The 20,536-nt window shown below is 35.4% G+C and overlaps 1 protein-coding gene across 5 annotated transcripts in view; it reads right to left on the bottom strand.

Moving 5' to 3' along the window:
- Nucleotides 1–20,536, bottom strand: part of thoc2 (THO complex 2) — a 131,424-nt gene that overhangs the window by 84,621 nt on the left and 26,267 nt on the right. For all 5 annotated transcript variants that reach the window (XR_012339790.1, XR_012339791.1, XM_073821222.1 and 2 more), the window contains exons 8-11: nucleotides 19,427–19,587; nucleotides 13,871–13,963; nucleotides 8,584–8,739; nucleotides 4,352–4,524 (exon numbers count right to left, since the gene is read on the bottom strand). Coding sequence is in view for 3 of the 5 variants with exons in the window: in XM_073821222.1 (XP_073677323.1) it covers nucleotides 4,352–4,524; nucleotides 8,584–8,739; nucleotides 13,871–13,963; nucleotides 19,427–19,587 (583 nt within the window). In the remaining 2 variants the exon portion in view is untranslated. The remainder of the gene's footprint in view (nucleotides 1–4,351; nucleotides 4,525–8,583; nucleotides 8,740–13,870; nucleotides 13,964–19,426; nucleotides 19,588–20,536) is intronic.

The following is a 20,536-nucleotide window of genomic DNA, read 5'->3' as shown; positions in this document are numbered from 1 at the left end:
CAGGGTCAATGCAGCTAGCTATCAGGAGATTTTGGAGCACTTCATGCTTCCATCTGCTGAAAAGCTTTATAGAGATGAAGATTTCATTTTTCAGCACGACCTGGCACCTGCTCACAGTGCCAAAACCACTGGTAAATGCTTTACTGACCATGGTATTACTGTGCTCAATTGGCCTGCCAACTCTCCTGACCTGAAGCCCATAGAGAATCTGTGGGATATTGTGAAGAGAAAGTTGAGAGACGCAAGACCCAACACTCTGGATGAGCTTAAGGCCGCTATCGAAGCATCCTGGGCCTCCATAACACCTCAGCAGTGCCACAGGCTGATTGCCTCCATGCCACGCCGCATTGAAGCAGTCATTTCTGCAAAAGGATTCCCGACCAAGTATTGAGTGCATAACTGAACATAATTATTTGAAGGTTGACTTTTTTTGTATTAAAATCACTTTTCTTTTATTGGTCGGATGAAATATGCTAATTTTTTGAGATAGGAATTTTGGGTTTTCATGAGCTGTATGCCCAAAATCATCAATATTAAAACAATAAAAGGCTTGAACTACTTGAGTTGTGTGTAATGAATCTAAAATATATGAAAGTCTAATGTTTATCAGTACATTACAGAAAATAATGAACTTTATCACAATATGCTAATTTTTTGAGAAGGACCTGTATGCATATACTTTATTGTCATGTTCTACACTATATCTTTAAATTAAAAAAGAAAATTACCTCCTTAATATTGTGGCAGTTTTTTTCTCTGTGGTATCGAAAATAGTATCGAATATCGATATTTTTCAAGGTATCGTATCGAAGTTAGAAATTCCAGTATCGTGACAACACTAGTCACAACCATGTAATTTAATTGTAATTTAAAATTATCTTGTCGGTTAATGGTTAATATTGGCTTAACGACCATCGACTGTCGGTTTGGAGAAATAAAATAACCAAAATTAACATTCCTATTTCTAATACAGTCTAATAAAAGCTATTCAGAAAAATAATAATAATGGAACTACGCCTGTTTATGAATATTACTTGATGCTCAAGTATCTAAATAGTCTATAGGCCCAGTACAAAAAAAATGACACTTGTTAATAAAAATAATTATGTAGGCCTATATTCTACAATTAAATAATAGCCTGTATAATAAAGTTGTGTTTTAAATTGATGAAAAACAGGCTACTAGCCTATGAAATTTACACAATTGAACGGTGTATATTTTAGGACATCCTCAGACCTCAGTCATACAACGAAAAGATGTCATGCCATAGACTGAAAGGCTTCAGGTCTCAGGAAAAACAACGTCAGGTGTCAGGTCTCGTACAACCAGATATCCAACTAAATGAACTCAGATTAAAAGGCATCAGACAAAAAGACATCAGGCGAAACGGACTCAGGTGGAGTGTGACATCAGGCACGTGGTTCAGAACAAGCAAATTAATGAATAATTCTGGGAAAATGCTGGTTCATTTATTAATAATATCATCCAGCAAGATGTATCTATTACTTTCAAAGGCATTATTTTAGAACATTGTGATTCTGACTCTACAAAAAGCAATGCTTGTTTTGTTATAAACATTTTTTTCTTTGTAAATTTAATATTCACAAATGTAAATTTACCAACAACAAACTGCAGTTTATTGTGTTTTTTTTTTTTTTTTTTAGAATTTTAAAATGATCCATTTCGTTGTCAGAAAATAAAAAAGAACTATTTCATTAAATGCTAAATTAAACTAATTAAATTGAATAGGAGAAAATGCATTTCACGAGTATCGTGTGTGTGTTTAAAAAGGTTCTAATATTGCAACTAGCTTGTATGTTGCCGAATAGTTACCCCTATGAAAAATAACCATGGTTTTACTACATTGGTAATCAATACACCAAAAAAAAAAAACAACATTTATACACGTCCACTATAGTAAAACCAGGGTTAATTTTAGTAAGGTTAACTTTGTCCGTCCTGAGTCCGTTTCACCTGATGTCTTTTTGTCTAATGACTTTTAATCCGAGTCTGTTTCATCCGATGTCTAATTGTACGAGACCTGACACCTGACGTTGTTTTTCCTGAGACCTGAAGCCTTGCAGTCTGAGGCACAATGCCGTTTTGTCCTGTGACTGAAGCCTTTTAGTCTGAGGTAGTGATGTACATGGTCTCGGTCTTGTTACGGCCTTGACGGTCTTTGGTCTTGGACCTCTCGGTCTTGTCAAGGTCTCGCTGTCTCAGACCGTCATAGTGGTCGGGGATTTAGCAGCTCAAAAAAAAAAAAAAAAAAAAACTACACGCTCTAGAATCTTTGGTATCCACGACAACACAACATTAATAATAACCCTTCAAATCAAATGCAACCAATCACAGTAGGGATGCTCATATTGACCGTTGAACCGTTAACCGACAGTAAGAATTTTAACCGATTATTACTATCAGTTAAACGGTTTAAAAGGGTTTTTTTCTATTCTTTTTTTTTTTTTTTTTTTTTTTTTTTTACGTTTGCTGCATGGTGAAAGAAATAATGCTATTTGTAAGTTATCTGTTTACTCACGCGCGCGTGTCGACACGTGCAGTGTGGCTGTATAGACATATTTTGCTTCACCTTTACTTAGTAAACAGATGTAGTATATGCAACTCAATGGCAAGTGGCGTTATTGGGTTATCAGAGAGTGAATCCGTGAGTGAATGTATTCAAATTCTGAATGAATTATAGTCTAGAAAGTGCGCAATAGGCGCTCCCGTTACAGTCAATGGAAAGCTATCACTCATCCTAGAGTAGTTCATCGCAATCTCATAAAGTTATTAAAAAGTAATAAAATAACCTTTACACTGCGCAATTAATCTCTTATTTATATAATGCCAACACTTTCTTTGTTTTAATAAGAGAGTTCGCGAAAGTGTAGAAGTCAGCAAAACTGAAACCGGCACTTTGGTTGGTGAGTGGATTGTAACATAGCCTCCTGTGATTGGCCACAGTGATAATCAAATCAACATACATGTCTGTGATTGGCTATTGCTGAACGCTGTAAAACACGCGCTTCTCCACACGCATATGACAGTGGATGGAAGTCCCAAACCGCAAATTGAAAGGGTTTTTGTGATGGTGTTTTTTTCGCGGATCTAAGAGTTAACAGGCAGCGGTCCTGCCTATCCGTACAGCATGTGGACATGTTAAAAACTAGGCACACTGAGGTATTGGCTGGCCTGCTATATATTTTTATGTCCGACGAGAAGAATAAGACCGGTACAGTTCTTCAAAGCGCATAAAAGGATTCAGTGTGTTTTAGTTTTGCCATCTTTATTAGGTAGTTATTTAATTTATACATATTTAGTGTAGGCCTATTTATATTATTCTTTTTTTTTCATTCAGATTTTCTCTGTTCTCAGAACCGCTGCTGATGCGTGATAATTTAAGTATATGTCAATACAGTTTTTGTTTTTGCTCTGTATGCTGCTGTTTGCACGTTAAAATAAAACATTTGCTTGTATTTTTAATGTGTCATCACAGATACTCGTGCATTCTATTTTATTTTAAACTAATTTATTATTCTAATTTTATCAGTTAACGGTTAATGTTCGGATAACGAGCAGCGGTTGTCGGTCAGGAAAATTAACCGAAATGAGCATCCCTAAATCACAGGCATGTATTTTTTTGTTTTTTTTGCGACAGCCGCTCATCCATCCATATAACGTTATGCCCTCAATATTAACAGTCAATGGTTATGCCTCAGTGAGTGTAGCGTAGAGCATAAAGAAGAGACAAGCACATATCCAGCAGCTAGTAGACTACAGTGACAGTCAGTATGTGAGCGAATTCCTCGGTCATAAAAACCATCTAATATGTATTGAATGTAAACTGTGACTGATCCCTAGTATGCTGCTGTTCATACAAGTTATTGCGTAGCTTCAACACTAGTCTGTTTTTCGGTCTCGACTTGGTATCGGTCTTGGTCTCGACTTGGTCTTGGTCTCGATACCTTCTGGTCTTGGTAGTGTCTTGGTCTCGGTTTAGGCGGTCTTGACTACAAGTCTAGTCCGAGGCATGGCGCCTCGTCATTGTATGACTGAGGTCTGAGGATGTCCTAAAATGTACATCATACACCTGTTGAAATTATGAACGGAAACAGCTCAAGAGCAACCTTTTTTTTTAGCGATACACCAAAACTTATGCGACAATACGGTTTTTCAGGGATAATGTCATCACGTACACCACTTTACCGGCTAAATGCCAGTTGGGTGGGAACAGGCTGGAGACAGTTTTTTTAGGCATATTCTCTTTGTCGATGACAAAACATCCAAAAACTGGATGTAAACTTGGCAACTGTTACAGGCCTAGGACAGGACGTGCATCTGAATGCTGTACCTGCGGTAGAGCGGCTCCACAGTCAGGTGGAGCAGTTGGCACAGTGCGATGGCGATGGCCTTGTGGGAGGTGGCGTAGAAAGCTGGCATCTGATCCATGATGCTCTGAGCGTGCTGCCAGTCACCGATCCTCAGCAGCGCCTCCAGCAGCCCCAGCTTCTGGTTATCAGGAGGCTGACATGAGAGGAGAGACAGATTAGAGGAGCGGAGGACACACCTCCACATACGGCATCATTACATGCTCTTCTATTCATTATCTCTTCTGGTGAGGAGTCTGAGGGGATTCTTATCTTCAGAGACAGATGACACACACACACACACACACCATCTGTGTTGTTTCATACAGCTTACAAGGCACACTAATGTAAACGCCTCTGAAATATGGATTTTCATATATTCAGTCAGAAGCAGAGAAAAAAAGTTTAAATTAGACTGCAACTAACAACTATTGTGATTAATTTGTGAATGTTTTTTTTAATCTGATATTCCACATCATGCCCAATTCTCTCACTGAGACACAATCTTAGCCTTCAAAACATACCTGCTTTTTAAAAATATTAACTAATGTTATCACCTTACTTAATTGATTACATTGATAACTGCACACATTCTGTTTTACACATTTTCTAAAATGTTAGGTTTTAATACGTAAATGAGCCACTACTTAATGAAATATGCAGTAATTTGCATACATTTCTAGTACAAAAATCGAAACACTGGATGAAGTCGGTTTTAAAATTCTTGCTTAATTATTTTTTTTGACATATTCGAGTCAAATGTTTTTACAGAGGAGATTTTTGGGTCTCATTTTGTCACTCCATAACTCAGAAAATACTTAGAACAGGCAGAAAACAATATTATTTTACAGTTTTTTGAGGAATAAACTGTTGTATAAAATCAAGCAAATTTTATATGAACAAATCCCTCTGTAAAAACCTTCAGGATAAAGACAGGAATAAAAACGTAAAGTTTGGTGTGTTTAAGTGTTACTGAAGTGGAGATTTAAGGCTCAGTGTAGGAGAAAAAAACTCATTTTGAGAAAACAGCCTTTAAAAATATGTATTGTAATTGAAATCTATTGATAAACAGATAAAGTGCTATAAACGAAACACTTAAGTGTCTTTTGGGTGTTTTCTTTGCACAAGTCTGAAAAAACACTTTATGAAACACCAAAAAGCCCAAAATGCATGAAAAAACTGTTTTTGCCTGCAGTGTCTCCCCTCAAGACAGACACAAGACGACAATCCTCTGGTTCCATAGGAATGAAAATACACTTAAAAATACTTACATTTTATATCCTTTCAATTCAATTTACAATTATTCAACACCAAAGAGAAAGACCAATAAAATCATACCAAGACCAAGTATTTCTCTTTGTCATTAATATTGCTGTTTGATTTAAACAACTAATACATTTGCATGTATTTTTAATATAAACTTGGTAATAAAGCACTAGTACACCAAAAATCCCAGACCAAACGGATTTTAAAATGCTTCAGTGTAACAACTAGATGTCATCCAATCTCATATTCATGCATTTTAATTTAGACTGTGCATTGAAAGATAAAGAGTTTTTAGAAGTCTCAGGTTCAATGCTGCATGTATAAAGTATATACACTTTTAAATAATGAAGCAAAGTGAGATTGGTTTTAATTAAAGTTGCCATAGAATGCATTGAGAGAATATTTTAAATTGTTCTCTGATATCTATCTAGAAGGTATATGGCATAGGAAAGGGCAAAAAATCTCCAGAAATGGTTTTACAGGTCCATTTACAACCCTAGGATTTGCCCCTAGAATAAAAGGCTCTGTTTTTGCCTTATTTGGAAGCTTCGTGAATATTAATGAGCTCTGCTCTGATTGGCTGTTTCACAGAGCTCAATAGCTCGCACATGGATAAAAATATATATTTAATTAGGAGCTCTAGCCGCTTTTAATATGCGGTTTGTTAAATCTAACGTTTTGAATCGCCGACATTTTAGTCTCATGATGCTCATACTGTGATGCATGTGCTCTGTGTAAAGTTACAATGCAGAGGGAGTGCTTCTTACCACACAAGTTGAGCTGCTCCTCAGTGATTCTCAAGATCTGTAAATCATTCGCCATCATCAGGCAGTTATTTCTCCATCATTCACCATCATCAGCGCAGTAATCCGTCTGTTTATGTGGTAAGTGAAATCCTATGTACTGCAATGTAACAGGCTAGCGCTAGCATTAAGCTAACCGTGTCCCTTCTGTGGCTAGCCTCGTTTAAACGATGTGCTGACGTTACCGATGATTGGGCGATGCAAATGTTGGAGGCGTAACTATTAACACCGACTGTTTCGTAACAGTCAGTGTTATGTTGGAATTGACCTATTTATCGGTAGTCTTTTGCAAATACTAGATTTATATAAGGAGGAGGAAATGGTTGTGTTTGAGACTCACAGCATGTCATGTCCATGTACTGAACTGTTATTATTTAACTATGCCAAGGTAAATTCAGTTTTCCATTCTATGGCACCTTTAAAGTAAATACTATTAATGTCCTGTTTGCATTTTGCATGCATATTCCGTCAGTAAACACTGATTTAAACCATTAACTTAGTAAACAGCACAGCTTATCTCTGCATCTGGAAGTGCATTTTGTGAATCCGAGGCTGTCAGATGCAGAGTTCCTGAGTGCATGCTGAGCGTCTGTGCATGCGCTGCTGTAATCAAGCATCTGATCAGCCCAGTAAAAGCCATTTATGTAACGCTGACATGTACATGCATTTATACCATTACATCAGAAAACTCTTCTGTGGTCTTCTGCAAGTGTTATTACTGTAAATTACAACTAAGAAAATGTATTCAAAGTAAATTGAAATAAAATATTAGAGGAAAAATTCTAATGAGAAATGTTGCATTAGTAAACTGAAATAAAATAAGTTATAGACCACATATATGTGACCCTGGACCACAAAAGCAGTCTTAGGTAGCACAGGTATATTTGGAGCAACAGCCAAAAATACATTGTGTGGGTCAAAATATATTTTTTAAAATCTATTTTTCTTTTTCTTATAAAGATCATGCTTCATGAGATATTTTGTACATTTCATACCATAAATACACTACCGTTCAAAAGTTTGGGGTCAGTAAGAATTGTAATAGTCTTTAAAGAAGTCTCTTATGCTCATCAAGGCTGCATTTATTTGATTAAAAATACAGAAAAAAAACAGTAATATTGCAAAATGTTTTTACAATATATATATATATATATATATATATATATATATATTTTTTTTAACATACTTTAAAATAGAATTTATTCCTGTGATGAAAAGCAGATTTTTTAATCAGCTGTTACTCCAGTCTTAAGTGTCACATGATCCTTCAGAAATCATTCTAATATGCTGATTTATTATTAGAATGATCAATTTTGGATAATAATCAACAGTTGTGCTGCCAAATATTTTTTGGAACCTGTGATTTTTTTTTTTTTAGGATTCTTTCATGAATAACAAGTTTAAAAAGTACAGTGTTCATTCAAAATATAAATATTTTACAACAATGTAAATTATTTATTATTAACTTTTAATAAACTTTTAATTTTTAACTTAATACATCCTTGGTGAACAAAAGTATTAATTTCTTAAAAAAAAAAAAAGAAACAAAAATGTACTGACCCCAAACTTTTGAACAATAGTGTATATAAAAACGTAATTTTTGATTAGTAATATGCATTGCTAAGAATTTCATTTGGACAACTTTAAAGCCGACTTCCTCAATATTTAGATTTTTTGCATCCTCAGATTCCAGATTTTCAAATAGTTGTATCTCAGCCAAATATGTCCTATCCTAACAATCTATACATCAATGAAAAGCTTATTTATTCCAAAAAAAAAAAAAAAAAAAAAAAAAAGACCTCTATGACTGGTTTTGTGGTCCAGGGTCACATATGGCCCTACTGACCATTACTCCAAGCAACTTTGGTGTATATGAACAAATATTGAACTTATTTACATAATAATATATAAAATCACTCACAATTTATGCCTATCAGGCAAGCAAAGCCATAAAGTAATGCTCGTATTTTTGTTCAAGCTCTACTTCAGTATGGGTTTGGAATGGCATGATTATTTATGGGTGAACTGTTGCTTTAATAGCGACACTAAACAGTTATTTTTCACATTTCTGTGTGGCGCTACTAGAGGTCCACAATGACATTCTTCAGTTTTAATTTATTGAATACATTACTAAAAAGCCAAGTTACCTTCTCATTCTTCTCCTCTTCCTTCTCCTTTTCTTTCTCCTTGTCCTCTGCCTTTTCGGAGGGGACGACCACCATGGTGAGTTTGCGGGCGATCTGCTTGGCCTCCAGGATCTCTCTCTTGTGCTCTTCCACAATGTTGGAATCCAGTGGGAGGAGCTGCATAAAAACACATGATTTATCAACCCGGTTATTTTTAGGTTTAGTTTTAATTGACTACAAAGCTGGGAATTTTACTCTAGATTTAGTCAATTATTCTAATTATTTCACTTCATCTATTTTCCAAACTTATTGTATCATCAGAAGCAAAAACATGCTCTCTACATTATGAAAACCAGTTATACTAAAAAGCTCTCAGAAGATAAAACATTTTATAATAATATTAATGTATAAGACTTTCTGCATTTATTGGTGCATTTGTTTAGCAACCTCAATAGAAGCAATATAATCCACACCAGTGTTTAAATTTATTACAGTTCATCACTAAGCAGGTTTGACAGCAGATTTACGCAGCAAACAGTGCAAACAACCATGTGAATGAACACAGACTAGCTGTTTTTAGGCCTGTCACAATAAGAATTTTTGTTGTGCGATATATATTTCCCCAGAAATAATTGCGATAAGCAATATTATTGTCATCTTAAGATCATTTTATGCCACTGAATATATAACCATAATATAACAGCATAATAATGCAAGAAGGCCTACAGACTTTTAAATGAGACAATCTTTCTTAAGAATACTTAGATCATGGAAATACTAGATACCTTAAAAAAACTTGAATAAATAGTAAATAAACATTTAACAAAAAGTGCAAAAAGTATCAAGTAGAAAAATGAAAACTGCACAAAGAGAACTTGCTGAAATCCCTACTTAGCAGTCAGATGTGTGTATACTAGTGCTGTCAATCGATTAAAAAAAAAACAAATTAATCATTTTTTTAATTAATCACAATTAATTCCACCTAACATTAAAGTTCTTAATTATACTTTTATAGTGCAATAATTTCTCATTCAATCTTTAAATGAATGTAGAAAGAACATCAAGAAAGTATGTTTAATATTTGTTTAATGCCAATTTTTTTAATGACTGAAGGCATGTCTGTTTTTTGTTTTTTTTTATATTTAACCACTGACTAGACATCAACATTATAGTATAATTAAGAGCTATCAATTTTACATGTATTAGACATGATAAAAAAAAGAACTTCTAATTTAAGGGAACTTAAACAATCTTCACATAAACTCATAATAAATGTCGTATAGCTACCCATGCCCTTCAGCAAGAAAATATAGCCTAATTTAATAAAGTTAGCAAACAATAAAGTCTAAATTAAATAAAGATAAAGCTTAAAACTACAGAAGTTATTGATTTCCTTTTTTTTTTAGTTTTGTTCTTTGATTAACAGACATCACAGCAGCTGGTTATTAGGATATTTCGGCTGCTGTTACTTTAAAAGCTGCCGCTGCTGAACTTGACGCAGATCTGACACTGCTTTAATTAAATGAGACTCATAAATAACACTTACATGCATAGTTTAAAAGCAGCTTTAATTGCTTTTTTGTTAACGTCATGTCTTAACTGATGACATAACTATGACATTGCATTTGGGGTGGCCAAACCTAGCCCCAACCTGCGTTAATGGCGTTAAATATTTCCAACATGCTAAACTGAAAAATCTGAAGAACTGACTGCATTAACACGCTAATTTTGACACCACTAGTGTATACACAAAGGCACAGATCCCTAAACAAGGTCATATCTGCGGAAGAAACCTTTTTTGTAGAAGTGTTTTTTAAATTTGAACTAGCACCTCATGACTACACCACGTTATGTACAAGCAGCAAGTGGAGTCCAAAACAAATGTTTATGTAAATACAATGCGCAATCTATTGAGGTCATGTACATATATTTTGCAATAAGTCGATATATTGATTATTGCGACAGGCCTAGCTGTATTACACTTTCACTAAAGGAAAAGAGCAGTAAACGTCATCACATGCTCATGGTTGCCAGGTTGGGAAGATAAAGTTAAACAGGAAAGAAATGTGTCCCTTTAAGAGAAAAGCTCTGATAGGGGATTAAGACTCCTATCATCTGGCAACAGCAACTATGAAAACAGATGAAGGTCATTTTTTCAGCTTTTTTTTGTTGTTGTTGTTGTTGATAAAAATACAGACATTTTCAATGCAGGGTTTTTTTTTTTTATGTACTTGTCTTTTTTCATCAACGATATTTGCATGTTGATACATCCACAGCTAATTTTTAATGATGTCAGTGTCGTCTTTGTCTTGTAAAAAAAAAAGGATGTCAACAATATTTTTTTGTTCGGTCATAATGACCAAAAAACAGGTCTGCTGGAGTCGCCATTCAATACAAATAAGAGCTTGAGAGCATCAAGAACACATGCTCATTTTGTCCAGAACTAATTACACCTGTCATGTGTGAAGATTCTCCCAAGCACGTAACACATTTTACCCTAGTATTAACGCATATTTGTGCATTTCGATGCAGATTTTGTAACTGCATTTTCGGCACTAAATGGCATTAGCCCAAGCATGACATTAAGCTGGCATTATGCTCTGAGCTGCTCGATTATGAGAACGATGCTCCAGATGCATGTAGGCCACACTGGAGCAGTAAATATTCAATCTGGTCTGCAATGACACACTTAATACCATGCGTAAATGGAGTGAAAGTGCACCTGCAACTCTAATATGCAGAATTATATTTTTAACAACTTAAAAGGATCACATTTACAGCTTGTTCTGTTCAAACGGAAGTCATCTGACAATATTGACTGACAAAACTGAATCACCTTCAGCCAAAAAAGGAAGATGCTGCTATTGTACAGTAGTTCTTTCTCCCAGAATGAAAAAGTACATGAACTACATTGTCCTTAATACAAGAATAAGGCATAAAAAGAGCTTCAAAAAAAAAAAAAAGCATAGTTTGACTATAAAACATGGCTAAAATAAAAAAAAGGGTTCAGAAGAATGATTCATTCACAAACTGGACATCACTTCAGACTGTTTGCCTGAGGCTCTGGATTGCAGTAATAATGTTGGAAACATGGTTCAGTCTTTTTATACAACCTTAATATATGTTCCAGAGCCTGTGCTGCCTGTATATGCTTTTTCGACTCTCAAGTGACTGATTTGCATTGTTTGCAGGGTTTGAAATTAACACCCGCCAACCGCGAGTAAAAATCAGCTGTGATGGGTAACTCTGTCAAATCACTAGCCAATTTGGCTGGTTACATTTTGTGTATGGTCACTCATTAATTTATTGGGGAAGTTCACGCAAGCCAAATCTGCGCAGGTTTAGCACAAATACTGAACTCGTGAGACCTCATGATATTATGGAGTATATCGCAGAAAACAAACAAAGCACTCAGAAATGCTCGCATTCACGACTATGTGATGAAGTCTGGTTAGACCAATTTAGTGCGTGCACGCATTTGGAGTGCGTTCATTCAATGCATGAATCAGTCTATTAATATGCATTAAGAACGATCACATAATTCAAGATATGGGGCAGAAAAAGTATATATTTATATCATTTCATATAGTTATAATATCACACGAAGAGTGCTGTTTTTTTCTTTAAAAATCAGCATGATTACAAATGTGATATTGATTTTATACAGTTCAAAAAACAATAAGAGACTTGCATACATTTTAGACACCATATTGACTGTTTTTGCTCTATTTCACCAACAAAAATCGTTCCAAAAACAGCACCGCACTGTTTCGCATCTCAGAGCAACTTTCCTGAATGAATCAACTGTTTAAATGATTCGGTTCAATCGCAATGACTCACTTATTAACAGTGACTTGCTGCCACCTACTGGCAGTTTTAATTTTACATTTAAAGCATCTTTTCATTTTTAAAATAATTTCAAATATCAGTATTCAACATTTTATGTTTAAAATATCCAAACATTATTCATGCATTTGTAACTGCAGGTTAAAGCATTGCATGTCCCTCTTGACTTCATTAAACTGTGTGGAAATACATCTAAATGGCACCTTAAATGCAACTTCTGCAAAGATGAGTTGATACTGATTTCATGTGTTTGGTAACAGCCTAAATGTATTATTATTATTATTATTATTATTATTATTATTATTATTATTATTGACTGATTAAATGTAAGAATTTCACTCAAAAGATGATGCATACTTTTAGAAAAAAAAAAACGGCTTTATAAAGGTAAAAATCAATTTAAACTTATTGGAAAAGATTAATTTCTATCACTGCAGTGAACTGGCCACAGAGTGTGAAGAATATCAAAGAATTCAGGAGTCAGTTCACACACAAAAACACATTCTGCATAATATTGTCTAATTATCTCCATCAATACCATTATCGATAAAATCCCAGAAAATATTGAGATATTATTTATTGTCAATATCACACACCCCTAGAACTGACACCAAATTATTTGCCACAGTCACAGTTGTTGTTTTTTTTGTTTGTTTTTTTTGGCTAGTGAATGTTATGAATGGCTGGTGAGAATTTAGTAGCCAAATTGGCTGGTGAGTGAAAAAGTTAATTTCAATCCCTGATTGTTTGAATCACCAAGGACCATAGTTTCAGCTAAAGATCTTCTTTTAGGCCTATGTTCTACTGAAAAAATGGATGGTATGCAAACTTTTATTATTTCTGAATGAACTATCCCTTTAAATCTACTAAACTCATACTAGACTTGTTCATTGCAAAGTTCTATTAGGACTTTTTTGTTCGGCCTGTTGCCATGGGTATCACTGTCAATCATCACGCAGAGCGGTAATTTACTCACTCATTTAAATGCAGTTATCACTCCCATTGCTTTTGCACTATATGTGTTGCCGCTGGCCAGCTTAGCAGCATGAAAAATTAAACTTATTCAAATCGTGAGAGTTAAAGCAAGCAAAGAACATTCAGCACTCTGGTGAACACTCAAGGAAGCTAACTACACTCTCTTAAATTGAGTTTACACTTCGTTTTAAGGAAAGGATTCATGAGCGTTCAGAAAAAAAAAAAGCAATTTGAACAGATTTCTTCTGTATAGCGACTCATTTAAAGGTTCTTATCACCCACTGCATTAATGAGATCACAGACATGTCTGCTAATCAAATATAATTTGATCATCCTAACAGAAACCTTTACTGCCAATGCATTCACTCAAATGGAGCGTCTGCCAAAAAAAGCAGCTGCCAAATCGCTACTCAGCACTACAAAAATTTTAACATCGTCAGTTTTTACATCACACTAATCCACCTGACTTGACTCCACTTCCACTTACATGAACATAGAGGTCTTCAAGAGCGATGAGGTTGTGTTGAAGAAGAGCTGCGGCGATGTGGTACAAAGATGATGGTGTTTCTCCATTTGGTTCCTGTGGAAAATAACAAACAAAAAAACAGATTGTGGACAGGGATCTCATCCAAGAGAAGGGCAAACAAACCCAGCTGCACAATATAATGTTGACTATGTGCAAACGATTACTAGTACTTCTATTTCATTGAGTATTTGATTGCAGTGGACTCCTACTACTTTTGTTCATTTGAGAGATAAAAAAAAAAAAACTTAAGACAGAAAATTATACTTGACACAGCAGTCATCTTGTATGAGTCAGTGAATATTACTGCACAATAACATGAACTAAAACTAAAGGCAGATCTATCAGTACAGTTGCTATGCCGACTCATATACTCTGCACTGCAACAACAAATGTTCAGAACCAATGACTAGAAATATTTTTGAAATTTTGCCCAGCACTGACTATGTTTTATAAAACCTAGCAACATGCCTACCTTGAAAGCAAATTTACATTTACAATAAACATTTATATATGCTGACCAAGGTCAGAAATTAACTTTTAGTGAGGGCAATATTTGTCCCATGGAATTGTTAATATTTTTTAACTTTTTGAGGGCAATTTTTAAAATGGTCTTCTTAAATATATCTGTGTTATGTTCTTCACCAATTACTTTAATCAGTCAGAATATTATTGACTGTTACCAATAAAATGTTATTGATTGGTTATAATGCTCAATACTGCAAAACCTGTAAAAAACATTTCACTTTATTAGGGAAAATGTTGAAAGGAAATTTTGCTCATTTTGATGGCATTTTCGCCCCAAGCCCCTGTTAAAGAAGATATTCACTTCCAGAACAAAAATTTACAGATACAGATTAGGGCTGCACAATTTATCTAATTTCTAATTGTGATCACGATTATGTAATTGTTCAAAGCCGTGATTACAAAAAAAAGTTAATTATTCTGCGTGCTTAAAAGGCATGTTTAGATCACGTTGTGAGAGGCAAATCATTATTGTTATCATAGTCACATCAAAATACTGAGAATAATTATAACAAATTATTCAGAATTATGAATGCATTTTACGATAACTTTTCCTATCAACTGGTCACAATGCACAACGCCGCTGTATGCTGCGTCAAAAACGCGTGTGCACTCTGATGTAAGCAAGCGCGGATGAGAAGCACATGGAGGAGCACGTGAAAGACCCTCTGGATGAAAGCGCAAACAGCTTTCAGTTTCTGAAAAGGTTTGTGTATTTGCTTTGGTATTTATCACAGCGCCAAATACTTAAATATTTAGACTTAGGCTATACACAACAAAACATTTTTTAAATTCTCCTAAACATTCATTAATCTTAGGTAATTCCAATATTTAATAAAAAAAATTGTTAAAATCAAAAGTTGCAACTGTGTTATTTAATGAACTTGAACTAAGAGTTGCATTTTTTAACAAAGATTAATAACTTTTGTTGCAAATGTAGCTATTGCTCATTGTGAATATTAATTTAATCTGTGTAAATTTTTTAACTTTATACATTTGTGTATTGCTTTATTGTATTTAAATGTTCAGTTATTTTTGTAAGAAAACATTTATTAAGCATGTTATACTGTATTATGACACCACGTTTTTGCAAATAAATTTCAATATCATGATAATACTGAATACTCATCAATTAATCGCAACATGAAAATTGATAACGGTATATCCCTATGCATATTGCATATTTTTACTTTTCTTTTTTAAAGAAACCAAACCAATGTATCGTTGACATTTGTGGCAATGAGAAAAGCAATGCAAGTATTTCAGGAAGAGTGTTTTCAACTTGCTTTTTTATTTCTATATAAAATTATGGCATGCAGTTGCTTCAAACAATGGTATGAAGCCATTTAAACATCAATTAATGTAAACTGTGATAATCGTAATTAACAATTGCAATTTCAAGGGAATAATCGGCAATTATGATTTTGTCATAATCATGCAGCCCTAAACAGGGTGTCTACAGGTTTGACCAAGTTAAATTTAAGACATTTTAAGACTTTTTAATACCATTTTCAAACAAAATTTAAGACCAAATTGAAAGTCCCGCAAAAGTCTAGCACAAAACTATGAAGATATTTTAAATTATTATTTTATTTAACTGATTATTCTTGGGAATATTCAACAGAAAACACTATTCCAGAAGAAGAAATTATTTTCTATTCCATGACAAAGTCAAGGCTCTCACACACTTTGAAGCCAATGTAACAGTGTAACAAACAGGGATTTTGAGTCATGGATCGGATCATTTTTCGGATCAGAAAAAAAAAAAAAAAAAAGTTTGTTTTTTCCTAATTACTGAATGCTACTTTAGGTAGGCTACTTCTCATCCACAGCAAAAACTACTATCTGAACTAAAGTTCAGTAACAAAACAAGAACAATTACACAAATGACAAGTGTAAATGAATACAACATAAAGTTAGTAATAAAATCAATAACACTAGTATTCAGGAGGGGAAATTTAATAATTAATTGTAAAATAACTAGTGTTTCTCACTGCAGGTATTTATAGGACGCTGTCTCTTTAAGGCCAAATGCCCAAACCGAATACTGGCACGCATCTCTTTCTCAGCTGTTTCGGTTCACTGAAGACATAAACGACTGTTAAACAGAATACCAAAACGGGTATTAAGACATGACTTGGTATGTACGTTTCCATTCAAATAGCAGTTAAAGAGGAATCAATCTGTGTGAATCGCGCCGCGCGCCTCTCTCTCCTCTCTCTCTCTCTGCGCGTGCTCGCGCCAGTTGTGTGCGGCAACGTAAAAACACGTGCTAATTATAAACTTTTACTCTATGATGGTTAAACTTAACAGCTAATCTGCGATTCAAATGCGTGTAGTTGGGCGGAAACCCGCTAAATCTGGCAACACTGAGGCGTTGTCAAGCAAGCGCGTGTCTAGCAACAGAACAGATTTAGAACCTGCGCAGGAGATTCTCCTCAAAACGATAAACTTTTCCTTTTCAAAGTGTAAAAAATTTAAGACCCTTGGATTTAGATTTAAGACAAATTAAGACATTTAAAGGCCTTATTTTAGGACAACGGAATTTAAGACTTTTTAAGACTTTTTAAGGATCCGCGGCCACCCTGCTAAAGCAGACACCTACCCCCTTGTCATCCAAGATGTTCATGTCTTTGTTTCTTTAGTCATTTAGTCTTCAGAAATTATGTTTTCTGAGGAGAACATTTCAGGATTTCTCTCCATATAGTGTACTTCTGCCCCCGAGTTTGAACTTCAAAAATGCTGTTTAAAATGCAGCTTTAAAGGGCTCTAAACGATCTCAGTCGACGAAGGGTCTTATCTACCAAAATGATTGGTTATTAAAAAAAATTTAAAAAAAAATGTATATACTTTTTAACCTCAAATGCTAGTCTTTTTCCTAGCTCTGCATAACCTCAATGTATTCTGGTTCAATGCAGTTAGTTCTTTGCATGTTCACTTTGTAAACACTGAGTTGGTACTTCTCCAGCGATGTTGGACGATTTTGAAGTTGGAGGAGAAAATGAGATGGGAGTTTATCAACATACCCTAACTGTATTGAACCAGAATACACATGATCGTTTGAAAATAACCAAACGTTTCGCTAGATAAGACCCTTATTCCTCGGCTGGAATCAATTAGGGCCCTTTGAAGCGGCATTTAAACTGCATTTTGGAAGTTCAAACTGGGGGCACCATAGAAGTCCACTATATACAGTCGTGGCCAAATGTTTTGAGAATGACACAAATATTAGTTTTCACAAAGTTTGCTGCTAAACAGCTTTTAGATCTTTGTTTCAGTTGTTTCTGTGATGTACTGAAATATAATTACAAGCACTTCATACGTTTCAAAGGCTTTTATAGTCAGTATTTGCAGTGTTGGCCCTTCTTTTTCAGGACCTCTGCAATTCGACTGGGCATGCTCTCAATCAACTTCTGGGCCAAATCCTGACTGATAGCAACCCATTCTTTCATAATCACTTCTTGGAGTTTGTCAGAATTAGTGGGTTTTTGTTTGTCCACCCGCCTCTTGAGGATTGACCACAAGTTCTCAATGGGATTAAGATCTGGGGAGTTTCCAGGCCATGGACCCAAAATGTCAACGTTTTGGTCCCCGAGCCACTAAATTATCACTTTTGCCTTATGGCACGGTGCTCCATCGTGCTGGAAAATGCATTGTTCTTCACCAAACTGTTGTTGGATTGTTGGAAGAAGTTGCTGTTGGAGGGTGTTTTGGTACCATTCTTTATTCATGGCTGTGTTTTTGGGCAAAATTGTGAGTGAGCCCAGTCCCTTGGATGAGAAGCAACCCCACACATGAATGGTCTCAGGATGCTTTACTGTTGGCATGACACAGGACTGATGTAGCGTCACCTTTTCTTCTCCGGACAAGCCTTTTTCCAGATGCCCCAAACAATCAGAAAGAGGCTTCATCGGAGAATATGACTTTGCCCCAGTCCTCAGCAGTCCATTCGCCATACTTTTAGCAGAAGATCAATCTGTCCCTGATGTTTTTTTTGAGAGAAGTGGCTTCTTTGCTGCCCTTCTTGACACCAGGCCATCTTCCAAAAGTCTTGGCCTCACTGTGTGTTCAGATGCGCTCACACCTGCCTGCTGCCATTCCTGAGCAAGCTCTGCACTGGTGGCACTCCGATCCCGCAGCTGAATCCTCTTTAGGAGACGATCCTGGCGCTTGCTGGACTTTCTTGGACGCCCTGAAGCCTTCTTAACAAGAATTGAACCTCTTTCCTTGAAGTTCTTGATGATTCTATAAATTGTTGATTTAGGTGCAATCTTAGTAGCCACAATATCCTTGCCTGTGAAGCCATTTTTATGCAACGCAATGATGGCTGCACGCGTTTCTTTGCAGGTCACCATGGTTAACAATGGAAGAACAATGATTTCAAGCATCACCCTCCTTTTAACATGTCAAGTCTGCCATTCTAACCCAATCAGCCTGACATAATGATCTCCAGCCTTGTGCTCATCAACATTCTCACCTGAGTTAACAAGACGATTACTGAAATGATCTCAGCAGGTCCTTTAATGACAGCAATGAAATGCAGTGGAAAGTTTTTTTTTTTTTTTTTACGGGATTAAGTTAATTTTCATGGCAAAGAAGGACTATGCAATTCATCTGATCACTCTTCATAACATTCTGGAGTATATGCAAATTGCTATTATAAAAACTTAAGCAGCAACTTTTCCAATTTCCAATATTTATGTAATTCTCAAAACTTTTGGCCACGACTGTAGAAAGAAATCCTAAAATGTTTTCCTCAAAAAACAATTTCTTTACAATTGAAGACAGACATCTTGGATGACAAAGGGGTGAGTAGATCAGCTGAAAATGTTTATTCTGGAAGTGAACTACTCATTTAAACACATAACACACATACAGTCTAGGCAAAAGCTTTGTGTCACATGTCTGTGTATTAAATTGTCATGAAACAAATATATCTGACCTGTGTGGGTTTGCATATAGTAAGCATGTACACTGCTGTATGATGGACTGTACCTGGTGGAACTTGAACTTGAAGCCCAGCATGTGGCAAAGGGTCTGGTGCTCGCACATGTAGGACTTGATAAGCGGGATGAAGAACTCATCGTGTTCAGAGCGACACTCGTACACTTCTAAGATGATGTCCAGCACACGGTTCGGGTCCAGATTGAAACATCCTGAGGACAGAACATGGACGGCATCAGCTCATGATCTCAATGACAGTCACCACACATGACAGCTGTAATTATCACAGCTGGATTGAGCTCACTCGAGTGATCATAAAGTTTTGTTTTGGACCACTGCGCCAGTCATTATCAGGGCTCAACAGAGATGGTCCAGTGACCCGAGGCAAGAGTGAGTTTCATCTGTCATTGGCCTTACTGCTCCACTGCTGGGCTGACACTATGTACAGTTGAAGTCAAAAGTTAACATACACCTTGCAGAATCTGCACAATGTTAATTATTTGACCAAAATAATAGGGATCAGACAAAATGCATGTTATTTTTTATTTAGTACTGACCTGAATAAGATATTTCACATATAGTACACGAGAGAAAATAAGTTGAATTTATAAAAATTACCCTGTTCAAAAGTTTACATACTCTTGATTTCTTAATACAGTGTTGTTACCTGAATGATCCATAGTTGTGTGTGTTATTTTTTGTTTAGTGATAGTTGTTCATGAGTCCCTTGTTTGTCCTAAACAGTTAAACTGTCAGCTGTCAGAAAAATCCTTCAGGTCCCACAAATTATTTGTTTTTCAGCATTTTTGTGTATTTGAACCTTTTCCAACAATGACTGTATGATTTTGAGATCCATCTTTTCACACTGAGAGGACAACTGAGGGACTCATATGCAACTATTACAGAAGGTTCAACTCACTGATGCTTCAGAAAGAAAACAAAATGCAGTAAGAGCCAGGGGTGAAAACTTTTGAACAGAATAAAGGTGTGTACATTTTTCTTATTTTGCCTAAATATCATGTTATCATACTGCATCTGCTAAATATTACACTGCATCTGCTGATACTAATGGCAATCCAATACTCTTACTGTTCTTTGATAGATATATTAGTTTAGAATAATTATTCTTCATTAACTTACTAACTACACACTGCATCATAT

This window comes from Garra rufa, chromosome 16 (assembly GCF_049309525.1).
Source record: "Garra rufa chromosome 16, GarRuf1.0, whole genome shotgun sequence".
In the NCBI taxonomy this organism is placed as follows: domain Eukaryota; kingdom Metazoa; phylum Chordata; class Actinopteri; order Cypriniformes; family Cyprinidae; genus Garra; species Garra rufa.
Note: the sequence above shows the minus strand (reverse complement) of the source record. Positions and strands in the feature narration are given on the sequence as shown.